Source organism: Gymnodraco acuticeps, unplaced genomic scaffold, assembly GCF_902827175.1.
Source record: "Gymnodraco acuticeps unplaced genomic scaffold, fGymAcu1.1, whole genome shotgun sequence".
NCBI classification, from domain to species: domain Eukaryota; kingdom Metazoa; phylum Chordata; class Actinopteri; order Perciformes; family Bathydraconidae; genus Gymnodraco; species Gymnodraco acuticeps.
Window position 1 is genome coordinate 3,470,220 of NW_022989843.1, and position 13,435 is coordinate 3,483,654.

General features: G+C 42.0%; 2 protein-coding genes across 2 annotated transcripts; both read right to left on the bottom strand.

Annotated features, from left to right (window-relative positions):
- Positions 1 to 366: 366 nt before the first annotated feature.
- LOC117560745 lies at positions 367 to 5,240 on the bottom strand. Its single transcript, XM_034237740.1, is given in 3 exon segments — positions 367 to 1,581; positions 1,583 to 2,773; positions 5,131 to 5,240. Coding segments are annotated over 2 exon segments (1,224 nt in total). The 5' UTR covers positions 2,767 to 2,773; positions 5,131 to 5,240; the 3' UTR covers positions 367 to 1,541.
- A 1,150-nt stretch (positions 5,241 to 6,390) lies between these two features.
- On the bottom strand, positions 6,391 to 12,397 carry LOC117560740. The gene is made up of 2 exons (XM_034237727.1): positions 12,312 to 12,397; positions 6,391 to 8,954 (listed from the first exon to the last, which is right to left on the bottom strand). Exon 2 carries the CDS (start codon positions 8,945 to 8,947, stop codon positions 7,565 to 7,567), a length of 1,383 nt encoding a protein of 460 aa, XP_034093618.1. The 5' UTR covers positions 8,948 to 8,954; positions 12,312 to 12,397; the 3' UTR covers positions 6,391 to 7,564.
- Positions 12,398 to 13,435: the final 1,038 nt, after the last annotated feature.

Consider the following 13,435-nt stretch of genomic DNA (forward strand, 5'->3'; position numbering starts at 1 on the left):
ACCAACCCCCCTCCCACAGAGCAAGGCAACGAAACTTAAAAGAAGAAGCAGCATTTTATGGCACGCTATGCATGGGGCCACCGTGAGGGGGTTTCCCGACATGTTGTTTCAGTAAATTAAAGGGTGTTTCATGTTGTCGTTGCTGTGGACCTTCTTAATACCTTGGAAAATGCCGTTTAATACTTTTTAATAGCCTTAATTTTCGCTAAATTGATTTATCAACTTTTAATACTTTTTAAGACCCCGCGGACACCCTGTAGGGGTTCAAAGATTTCAAATGTTTTACATTAATGCCAAATCCTTTGGATTAAAAAAAAAAAAAGGTTTATGTTTAACTAGATGACACAAATAGCCAGAACAGGGATCTCATTGCATTTCTTCCTTTAATGAATACAGTTGATGACACCACCTGCTGGCCCTTGTAAGTCCTGCAATACAAACTTGAAAACTGTATCACTATATGAACCTGAAATCAAGTTTCTATAAAATAGGAAGCAGTCATGACAGTAAAAAACAAAAACTTTATTTTAGTTGATACATCAGATCAAATACGTCGTAAATAATTAGTTGTATATTCTGATTATTGTGGCTTTCTGAAAGTAATACTACACTTTGTTATGAATATATTGTTTTACTACTCTTGCAACAAATAATGAATGAGAGATCTTGTAGAACTTCTGCAATCAGAAGCTACATAAGCACAATATGTGTGTGTGTCTGTGTAGGGCAGTTTTTTCCCCATTTAATGATGTTGGCATAAAGGGTGTTATGTCATGTACAACCATGTGAACCATTGACCAGATACTCTGTTAAACTTACAATGTAAAATTGAGTTAACTCAATTACTGTTTCCTACTTAAAGCACATCTCCATTCTCTCCAGCTATTTATTCACGCAGATCACCATGACAGAGTACGAGCCCCATGGTGCAAACTAATCCCCTCGGGACACTGACACTGGACAGGTGGCATAAATAAATTAAACGAGTCTGAGTCTACAGCAGCTCATGCTCTGTTAGGCCGTATTTAAGAACAGTGGTGCTTCTAGTTCAATGTCAGCCTGCTAACATGCTCACAATATTTACCATGTTCACCATCTCAGTTTAGGGTGGTACCATGATAAGTATGATTTATTATGACCATCTTTCAAAAACGTAATCCTCCACATATATCAGCACACATGATCATTTCAGTCTGGACAAACAAACAGCCGATTTCATTCAGAAATCTAAGCTGAAGGGATGGTTGAGTTTGAAGTTGGGTTGGACAAAGTACTTATACATAGTCATTATGTTATTTACAGTAGATGACAGTTAGCAGGTAAACATTTGGAGAAACCAATGCAGTCAATGAAACATTTTTTAGTACTCAAAAGGAAAGCTTAACTAAGAAATGAATATATATGAGTATACTCTACTTTTAGAATACTTGCAAATCTTTCCAAATTGGAACTGAAACTGTTACCTATACTCTCTTCCAAGCCAGACTCTACTAGACTCCAGAAAACTGAAGTTTCTACCAATATAACTGCTACTGAAGGCCTTAGTAGAGCAGCATATGCATGTTGCTATTGAGAAGCATCACTGGTGACAACAGCTAAAAGCCCTTGCAAGCCCATCTCCAGTCGCTGCACCCCACCGGCTGTGGTGCTGGGCTTATCCTTTTTCTTCAAGTACTTTTCAGAGTAGGCTATGTACAGCTCTACACACCTCCTGGCCTTCAGCTGCTCAATCAATGCCGGGTAACCGATCTCCACAATGCTGACTGTATCGTCATCATCATTATCATCATTGACATGTTTTCTGAGAACCTGTGCAGCTGTAGGCAGAGGATCGGCTCCTGACTCATTTAGAGGGTGTTGAGTTGAAGGTGCAGTGGTCAAGGGACTTTCTCCTGCAGTGCTGTTAGATTGTGTTGTGTTGCTGTCAATGCCAGAGTCTGGGACCGCAGTAGTTGTGATATTTACAGAAGTAGTCTTGGTAGTTGCAATAGCAGTTGTAGTTGTTGTTGAGGTGGTAGCAGCTGGATTATTGTTTGTTTTTGGATTCCCCGCAGGCAGAATGTCTGTTCTCTTCATGCAGGAGTCCATGTAGCTATCATAGGTTTCAGGAGGTTGGATGTATTTGTAGTCTCTGCTGTAGTCGTTGGCATCAGTGGACTTGGAACCATATTTCCTGTACATATAGTTGTTGTAGTACTGCTCCTCCTGGGAGTTGTGGAAGTTGAAGGGGGGACGGGGGAACCTCCCTAGCCCGTAGCCCAGAGCCATCCCCACCATAGCCCCTCCAGCTGCTGCCACCACTGCACTGCGTCCAAACCCTCTGGACCTATCAGAGGGATACATGCCCATTGACTGAACTGAGTGGGAAAAGGGAGAGCCACCCCCACCACCATAGCCCCCGTGTCCAAAACTGCCACCATATTGTGGGCTCAGGACTTTGTTGTTTGGGTTTCTGTTCATGTATCCTCCTCCATAGGAGCCCCCTGCTTGGTTCTGGTAGCCTCCAGCCGGCTGCCGGGGGTAACTACCTGGATACCCCGGTCTGCCTGACTGCGGATGCTGATTGGTTTTCACAGGCTGTCTGGGGTATCCAGCCTGAGAGTTGGAGCCCTGATTATTTGTGTTGGTGTTAGTGTTGCCTCGTTTAGGTGTGGAGCCCTTCTTTTTTGAGCCGAAGCTTTTCCCAAAGCTGCCTCCTCTCTTGGCCATTGATAAATGAAACAAAAGAAGGGACAGACACAGCAGAGGTAATGGATGCAGCTTCATCTTCGCCCTGTAGAGAGGGTCAGGGAGAGAAGGGAAAATGAAGAAATACAATTTTGGAATTTTCTGGTTTTATAATATGATTATGATTGACATTGTTGTTGTCAATATCTCTTGTATCTATCACAATAAATCAATATGATCATATACAATTACAAATATTATGATACAGAATTTAATTCAGGGCTACAACAATTGTATTTTTTTCTTTTTTTATCAAAGAGAAAATAACTTCATCATGACATCATGATGTCTTTAAATTCCTTGTTTTATCTGACAGTTAAGGTCATAGTGTAATCTATTGTCAATCCACTCACTCCTGGATTATAATTGTACTGTTTCAAACAAAAGCTATAAATGCCTTTTGCAGTTTCCATTGGTCAATGTAAGCATAAGGTTATGTTTAAATTCAAATGTAAGGTACATGTGATGAATATTTTCTGTCATGCCACTTTCTCCTCCTAATCCACTACATAATGGCTATTATAGTGTTTTACTTCACTTCATTAATAGGTTTGGTTACTTTCCACATTTGGATTTTTTTCAAGACTAAACATTATATAAACATAATATATTTGGTTATTTTAGTATAGTAATACCCCGTCCCTCAATCTAACCAGTCAGTATGGCTAGGAACAGGGGGGTATACTACGAAGCAGGATTTTCGCTTAGCGAGCTAAATTCAGGGGAAACTCCGGCTTTCCGGTCCTACTAAGCTGGTTCTCTTTATAGCAGGCTAGATCTCCATGGTAACTTATGCTTAGCGGCTAACCTGGTCGGGACCAGGTTAGGTCGCAGGCTAAGAGCTCAACTCAGTGAAAGCACTGCCTGCTGACCAATCAGAGCTCAATGTGCGGAGTTTAAAGCGATCAAGTCATATTACAGGAGAAAGGAAATACAGAAAAGCTGCCGTCGCAGGAAAGACGGCCGGCAAAAATCACCGACTGTGTGAACGTGAACATTAATAGAATATCACCTCCCATCTTCAGAGCAATCTGACTATTATAACATTAGCGTTAAGAAAGCTTACTTAAATATCTGCCACAACAAAAGTAACCGGATCAAAGTAACATTACGTACAGTCCGGGGCACTGAGTGCAGACGTCGATGTGTCCCATTATCATTCATATCACATCCTATCACATCTGTATCTTATATTTTCTTATCTGAGTCAGCTTCTTGAGCCGTATCTGGCCGTGCAACACTCACAGTGTCACATACTGTATGCAGAAGTATTATTTTAAGCAACACATTAAGTTGACGAAACACTCGAGACAAATGTAATTAAAGTCAGATCGTGTTTTAGACGGGGCAGTGATATCATAAACCTGTTAATGTACGCATTCAAACACTTTTATGTTACCAGCTGTATTCACCTTGCAGGTGCAACTATGTGGCGTTGATCCTGGATCAAGTGTTTAAGTCATGGATGTTTAAAGTTGAACTTCTTCATATGTCTAATATTATAGTTCACTTTTCATTCAGGAAGTATGACGCAGCGCTGTCAGTACGCTTCTCTATGTTTGTGATTGGTCGAATGCTCCAAATACCACCCCTTTCATGTGAACGCGCACCTAACTAGATAGGACATGGCTGGCTTGAGCGATTCACTTGATAACCAGCGTCGTAGTACAGTTTAGCGAGAGCGCGTATGTTTTGGATTAGGCCAACCGGCTAACTCAAACATATCCAGGTTAGGTTGAACCAGCTTCGTCGTATAGGCCCCAGGTGTGGCAGCAGCAGGACACAATAACAGATGGGGGGAAGGTTGCATAGTGATACCACAATAAGTAATATGCTGCGGAAACGTCAACAAAAAGACAGCTCTAGACTAAACCAACCAGGCACGGGTTTTATTATTTATAAAACACATTACATAGCCTACTCTAGACCTAGAAAGAGTATACTACTGATCTTGTGTTGACTGAGCAATCATGTTAGTGTGGCCTGCCTACTGCGACTGCATTTATCCCGTTAAAACATGGCGTCGCAAATGTAGAGTTATCAAGATAAACACACTGGGTTGAGCTACGGTTTTACTACAGTCGCATGAGGTAAATACAAGGTGCCTTTCAATCCCAAAAGCAGCGTTAAATGGATAGTGCGCGGTTACTTTAAATAAAGGACTCGTCTTACCCGGACTGGTGACAGTTTTTCTGTTTTTCTGCGTGTTGTTCAGCCTCAGCCCGTCTACACTACAGGCATAAACAAATCTTGAAGCTGGGCGTGTCTGAAGCTTGGCGATTTTTTGCGAGCAACGCGACCAACAACCAATCACATGAATCTCCCGCCGCCGACATACAAAGCAATAGCAATGTTAAAACAAAGTAAACTGGATATAAAATCCCCAAACAGGCGAAAACCTATCAGTTTCACCCACTGTCTCTGCCACCTCCCTCCGTGCTGGTTCCTCCGGTTTGTATCCGGTAAATAGTTCTGGTCGGAAAGAACTGGGTGATTTGCTACAGTAATTTCTCGTTTGGAATATGAGGAAATGAACTGCGGTCTGGCTCTCCCAGCTTGCACGCGGTTTGATTGGCTAGCGCTTGTACTGACGGGAATTGCAAAAACGGGATTTGATTGGCTGACGCCAGCTTCGAGCAAGCATCGAGCCTCAAAAGTTGAACATTGTCAACAAAGTTGAACATTGTTCAACTTTTGACGCCGATAGACGCTCGCGATGCTTGCAACGCCTTGCCATGCTACCCACAATGCAGTTCGGTGAAGTTTGAAAAATATCCTACGTCACCCCATTCAAATGAATGGGCGAAGCGTTGAAAGCATTTTTTGACGCCTGTAGTGTAGACGGGCCGTGAAGTCCCGCAGGTCGTGCCCAGCAGCGAAGTGTTGATGGACCTGAAACGTCTCTAGGATACTAGATGATTTCATATGACGTAAGACAAGAGGGTCGCTAGGGGCGGGGCTTCATTTGACACATTTCCCAGCATCCTTCAACGCCTTCAACCCATGGATGTATAATAAGCTTCAACCCAGAGGAAAATCCCCATGCCTAAGTAAATACAACGGACATACACGTGGAGGCAAACGCACTGAAGGTGGAACACTACAGGTAAAAACACCGTGTTTTTCATACACTGGTCCATTTGGGAATTTTGCTTCCTTAACATGTCTTCTTTCAAACTAGTGGATGGAAAATATTCAAGAATACATCTGAGGGTGTTTATTTTACTACACTTGGTATATTTGCGTTCTCACATTTCTTCTAAATTCACCAGATGTCAGGAAACTAATTATTTTTGTTTAATTATAAAAAAGAATAATTGTATCCATGATGATTTTTTTTTTAAACTACATTATCCTAATATAAGTAATCAACTGTGTAAGTTTCATGGGGATATCTATTGTTGAGTTGTACTGTTCCCCCTATAATTCACAATACATCTCTTTAATGGACGTTAATCGAAATTAGTTTTTGAGCCAGAAATGGTCATTTCCTTGCATTACATATTCAAGTTTCCTTTCTTTTTTTTTCTAATGTAAAAAATGCCCAAGAACATAGGGGTTCAAAGATTTCAAATGTTTTACATTAATGCCAAATCCTTTGGGTTAAAAAAAAAAAAGGTTTATGTTTAACTAGATGACACAAATAGCCAGAACAGGGAGCTCATTGCATTTCTTCCTTTAATGAATACAGTTGATGACACCACCTGCTGGCCCTTGTAAGTCCTGCAATACAAACTTGAAAACTGTATCACTATATGAACCTGAAATCAAGTTTCTATAAAATAGGAAGCAGTCATGACAGTAAAAAACAAAAACTTTATTTTAGTTGATACATCAGATCAAATACGTCGTAAATAATTAGTTGTATATTCTGATTATTGTGGCTTTCTGAAAGTAATACTACACTTTGTTATGAATATATTGTTTTACTACTCTTGCAATAAATAATGAATGAGAGATCTTGTAGAACTTCTGCAATCAGAAGCTACATAAGCACAATATGTGTGTGTGTCTGTGTAGGGCAGTTTTTTTTCCCATTTAATGATGTTGGCATAAAGGGTGTTATGTCATGTACAACCATGTGAACCATTGACCAGATACTCTGTTAAACTTACAATGTAAAATTGAGTTAACTCAATTACTGTTTCCTATTTAAAGCACATCTCCATTCTCTCCAGCTATTTATTCACGCAGATCACCATGACAGAGTACGAGCCCCATGGTGCAAACTAATCCCCTCGGGACACTGACACTGGACAGGTGGCATAAATAAATTAAACGAGTCTGAGTCTACAGCAGCTCATGCTCTGTTAGGCCGTATTTAAGAACAGTGGTGCTTCTAGTTCAATGTCAGCCTGCTAACATGCTCACAATATTTACCATGTTCACCATCTCAGTTTAGGGTGGTACCATGATAAGTATGATTTATTATGACCATCTTTCAAAAACGTAATCCTCCACATATATCAGCACACATGATCATTTCAGTCTGGACAAACAAACAGCCGATTTCATTCAGAAATCTAAGCTGAAGGGATGGTTGAGTTTGAAGTTGGGTTGGACAAAGTACTTATACATAGTCATTATGTTATTTACAGTAGATGACAGTTAGCAGGTAAACATTTGCAGAAACCAATGCAGTCAGTGAAACATTTTTTAGTACTCAAAAGGAAAGCTTAACTAAGAAATGAATAAATATGAGTATACTCTACTTTTAGAATACTTGCAAATCTTTCCAAATTGGAACTGAAACTGTTACCTATACTCTCTTCCAAGCCAGACTCTACTAGACTCCAGAAAACTGAAGTTTCTACCAATATAACTGTTACTGAAGGCCTTAGTAGAGCAGCATATGCATGTTGCTATTGAGAAGCATCATTGTTGTACTGGTGACAACAGCTAAAAGCCCTTGCAAGCCCATCTCCAGTCGCTGCACCCCACCGGCTGTGGTGCTGGGCTTATCCTTTTTCTTCAAGTACTTTTCAGAGTAGGCTATGTACAGCTCTACACACCTCCTGGCCTTCAGCTGCTCAATCAATGCCGGGTAACCGATCTCCACAATGCTGACTGTATCGTCATCATCATTATCATCATTGACATGTTTTCTGAAAACCTGTGCAGCTGTAGGCAGAGGATCGGCTCCTGACTCATTTAGAGGGTGTTGAGTTGAAGGTGCAGTGGTCAAGGGACTTTCTCCTGCAGTGCTGTTAGATTGTGTTGTGTTGCTGTCAATGCCAGAGTCTGGGACCGCAGTAGTTGTGATATTTACAGAAGTAGTCTTGGTAGTTGCAATAGCAGTTGTAGTTGTTGTTGAGGTGGTAGCAGCTGGATTATTGTTTGTTTTTGGATTCCCCGCAGGCAGAATGTCTGTTCTCTTCATGCAGGAGTCCATGTAGCTATCATAGGTTTCAGGAGGTTGGATGTATTTGTAGTCTCTGCTGTAGTCGTTGGCATCAGTGGACTTGGAACCATATTTCCTGTACATATAGTTGTTGTAGTACTGCTCCTCCTGGGAGTTGTGGAAGTTGAAGGGGGGACGGGGGAACCTCCCTAGCCCGTAGCCCAGAGCCATCCCCACCATAGCCCCTCCAGCTGCTGCCACCACTGCACTGCGTCCAAACCCTCTGGACCTATCAGAGGGATACATGCCCATTGACTGAACTGAGTGGGAAAAGGGAGAGCCACCCCCACCACCATAGCCCCCATATCCAAAACTGCCACCATATTGTGGGCTTAGGACTTTGTTGTTTGGGTTATAGTTCATGTATCCACCTGGAGGACCACCGTAACCGCCATAACCACCACCGTGTGCTGGGTAACCTCCAGCTGGATAGCTCCCAGCTGGGTATCCTGGCTGCTGGGCGAAACTTCCTTGATTAGGGTAACCCCCTGGTCGCTGGGGGTAACCACCTTGATTAGGGTAGCCTCCTTGATTAGGGTAACCACCTTGATTAGGGTAACCACCTGGTCGCCCTGGTTGCTGGGGGTAACCACCTTGATTAGGGTAGCCTCCTTGATTAGGGTAGCCTCCTTGATTAGGGTAGCCTCCTTGATTAGGGTAACGTCCTGGTCTGCTTGGTTGATTAGGTTGTTTCGGCTGGTTATTTGTTTTGGGGGTCTTCTTAAAAAGATTTATCTTACCAAGACTTACGGTTTTCTTGGCCAATGAAAAATGAATATGAACCAAAAAAAGGGACAGACACAACAGAGTCAGCTTCATCGTTGCACTGCAGACAGGTGCCAGGGAAAAAAACATAAATAGAGGAAGAGCAAATTAATTGGCAGTTTTTTTTAACATTTTAAATTATTTCTACTGGACCGCTGAACACACGGCAAACGTTTTATCCAAATCGGAAAGATTACCGCAAAACATTGCAACTTTAAAGTTCAAGCAAAGACAATGTTTGTTTTCTGAGCGAAAGTTTGAAAAGCATTGGAGACCATATATTTACCTATCTAACCTAAGTTTTAATGCCGCCTATCACAGCGCACTGATATTTGTCACAAATTGTAAAGCACTTACACATCACTGTATCCTGTATGCCAAGGCAGGTTTGCCATCACTTACTGTACGGAGTACATTAGTACACGTTTATTTATAAAGCTTTGTTGGGTAAACTCCCGTATTATATCTGCTCTCAGATAACACAGAGAGTTGCAAGCAGCTATTGTCTGAGATCGCATGATGTAGTATTGTTAGATGTGCCAAGAGCAAGGACTGTCTTAGGTAAGACAGCTTTTATGTGCGCAGCTCCACTTGCTTGGAACAATCTTCAGCAAGAATTGAAACTGAGCAATCTCATTCCTCTGCATGTTTTTAAAGCTAGGCTAAATGAAATGCTCGTTGATACTATGGGCACTTGTAAATGTCTATAACTATGTAAATGTATCCTGTAAATATAATGTATGATGTCCTTTATTGTTTTATGTTTCATGTGGAACCAATATGCTGCAGGTCTCCCTTGAAAAAGAGATCTATCTCAATAGCCGCGTTCACACCGGAGTACTTTTCCCCTTTAGTTCCTTATGTTGCGTTCACACCAAAAAGAGTACCTGGTGCCGGGAACTTTTACCCCGATTTTTAGTGCCTGCTAGAGGTGCAGCGCGCGCTGGAGAGGTGGTACTATCCTGGGGGGGAAAAGTGCACCAGTCCTGATTGGCTGGGCGAATTGTAAACCACGCCCCGTAAAACTCTGAAAAGTTTTGTCCATGGATGTATAATAAGAACTGGATACAGCGTGGGAGGCGGGGCCTCATTCATTCCTATGAGAGTTGCTCATTAGCGCCGATTAGCGCATGATGATAAAATGGCCCAACTTTTGAGAGAGTGAAACGTCACAGATTACCCGGCATGCCTGAGAAGTACCCGTATGTGCACTCATAGAGCATGCGCAACTTTAACCAAAATGCTCGTTCACATCAAGCACGTCAATTTGCGTACGAGTAACAGCACCGCGCGTTCATGACAGCATGGTAATGGCTGTTGTTGTCACCATAGATATATATAAATGTATATAATTTAACTTCTGTTAGACAGCTATCATACTGAATACATATTGACTGTGAATGTATGCAAACATGTATGGCATATGGCTGTCTAACAGAAGTCACATGTCATGCTTTTCCGGTTATTACCCGTCCCCTTGTGTGTTATGAAGGTTTTTATGCATGTAAACGGTGTGCAGAGTCAAAACCCTCAAAGTACACCATGTAGCGAGTAAACTCTAATACAGAAAATACCTCCCCAAAACGCCTCGTTGGTGAAACGTCATCATCCATTTGATTCTTCCGGGGACATCTGATGTCATGTCGTACCCGGAACGAAATGGACCAATCCGTGGAGCCGTTACGTTACGTCCGCGGAGCCGTTACGTTAAGCCCCCGCTGATTGGTCCAAATTGACCAATCCACGGACTTCCTCAATCCTCACACACTCAGTGCATGCAGCTCTGCTGATCTCTCCTCCCTGGCTGATAACAGACAGTTGGGATCGCGGCGAAATTCTCTCTGCAGACCCATTCTCACACCGTTTATCAGTCTTTTTCTTACTCGATATCAAGCCACACTTATTGTTTTTACTTCGGCTGTGACTTTGTGTGGGCTCAGGGTGAGTTTGGCTGTGTTTAGCTGTTATCGCTAAACAAAACAAGGAAATCACACCTCCACGGAGCTTAGCGCGATTTACAACGTCCCGACTGGTCCCGACCAGGGGGCAACGAGCTGTTTAGTGGAGAGAATGAATACACGTTTGGAAAATTGCACAGTATAAATCTATTCTAGTAGACCTCAACAATGGAATTATGATCAGTGGAAATGGCCATGACATGTCTCCTTTAACTTCTCACTTATTCTGACAATGTACTTAACCCCAAATAAAAGAACCCAATAAAAAGAGTTGTTAAATAATAGTGAAGTCACGTTGTAATAACAATAACTCATCTATCTCTCGTTTTATTTTTGAGCTTTGCTAAAAGCCACTGTGTCAAGTGTCCATCTTGGGATGCCGTCCGGAGTTGTCCAATATGGCGGACCATCTCGCACATGCGCAGTACCGATCGGGCAGGGGGACGGATCGGGTAGTGACAGTTGTTATCATGGATTTGATATTAACGAGGCGGCAGTTAGCAGCTAGCGGCTAGCTAGTAATTATGCTAATGTGACATCAATCGTTATGTACTTATATTACGCTGTAACAGGATCTAGTGATATCCAAGCAACAGAGCTTCATTTAGCATGAAAGAATGATTGCACTGTATATATATATATATATATACATATACTTATAATAATAAGTAATATTAACATTATTTAATACAACATTTACGGTACAAGATTTAATCATACAGCCCATGTAGTATGATAATGAATTACAGCAAACATGTGCAATATATCCATTATTACAGCTCCGTGGGATGGCAGTAAGACGATATGGGTCCGTTCTTATTGTGCATCCATGGGTAAAGATAAACGCAACTCACATTGGTTTCTCAAACAGCATCTGTATGTAAGTCAACTCTAAGCAACTCTCATAGGAATGAATGAGGCCCCGCCTCCCACGCTGTATCCAGTTCTTATTATACATCCATGCATGTAAGTCAATGGGAAAAAGTGTTTCCGGGCCTGGCAACCAAACGGAAGTGTAGTACCGCCGTTTGGCCAGCACGAATATTTTCATCTGAGTCCGGCGCACTTCCTGGGGGCTTGGTGTGAACGCGATTGGTAGCCTACTTAGTGCCCTTAGTGCCGGGGCACTAAGTACTGCAAAGTATGCGGTGTGAACGCGGCTAATGGGACCAATCTGGTTAAATAAAGGTTTTAAATTAAATTAAATAAATAAACAACAGCCAAGATGTTTTTGCAGCACTCAGCCGTCCCACCTGTTTATGGGTTTACCCCCTTCGTTCAACATGAAGCTATGGGTCCAACATAGCAGCCAGGCTAAAAATAGCACTAACGGTTCAGACCTTTGGTTTACTGCAGGGCAGGCAGACAAATGTTGCTCTTTACACGCCTGTTCCAAATGTCACAATTTGTTTTCACATGACTATCAGAGGAAATACAAAATAAAATATGCCAGTAGTTACCTGATGTATATTAGATAACATTAAAGTGACCTTGTAATGTCAGTCCACCGATGTTTCTCTCTTTAGATCCTGTAGCCCACTTCCCAAATATCACTTTTACCCCCGCCCCCCCCCCCCCCAGCACTATGGAAGCTCATTCACACTCACACCTAATAGTCCGTTTTCTGGTGCGCACCAGACGACAGTTTGTTACATTGTTTCATTTTTCAGAAGGTTCGGTTTGCGTTCACACCATAGGCTGTATATATAAAGGTTCACACGGGCAAAACTCAAACGGATTATACATTTTAAACACAAGTCATGTGCACGGAAATGCTGTTCAACCATTGGTCAGACATTAAGGGGGTAAAAACGCAAATCCCGGCAATTTCTACCGAAGCCTCCGCCATGGAGCATCGGCACTTTCGGCAGGTGGAGATCAACAGACACTAGCGGCCCGCACATATGATTATATAATCAGACAACGTCCGTTAAAAAACATTATAACATAATGAGAGACGTTCTGCAGCAAGGAAGAGGTTTCACAGACGACAGGTGTTCTTACTTTTATGTAGCTGACGGAGAATTTTTACTTTACACAACACTGTTCAACACTTAATTCTGCTTCACTCTTTAACTAAACAACCGTGGATGTCTTGAAAGACTCTTTCGCTGAAGATTTTTGAAGACATCCGCGTTCTTGTGACACGTAAATACTATACGCTTCGTATGTTTTGGTGCGGACTGCGTTCACACCAGCAATGAACCGCTCCAGAGTTCGCAAGCAAGCGTTCCGAGACCACCTATTTTAGCGGACCAGAGTCCGGTTGTTTAGTTCACTTAAGAGGTCTCGGACTGCGTTCACACCGACCCAAATGAACCGCACCAAGCGGCTAAACGCACCAGGGTTCGATTCAACCGGACTATACAAGGCAGGTGTGAACGCACAGAGGCAAGTGAAAAGAAAATCTGGTGATCTATTCTAGGTTAGTCTAAACCTAACCTAAATTATATATTGTATTTATGAATTGATAACAGGTGAAAAAATTGCTAGGAAAATGAATTTTCTGTCAATAATTGTTTTTAAATGTTTGATGCACCACTGCATTAGTTAATCCTTCATTTTTTATGAAAATTCAGCATTA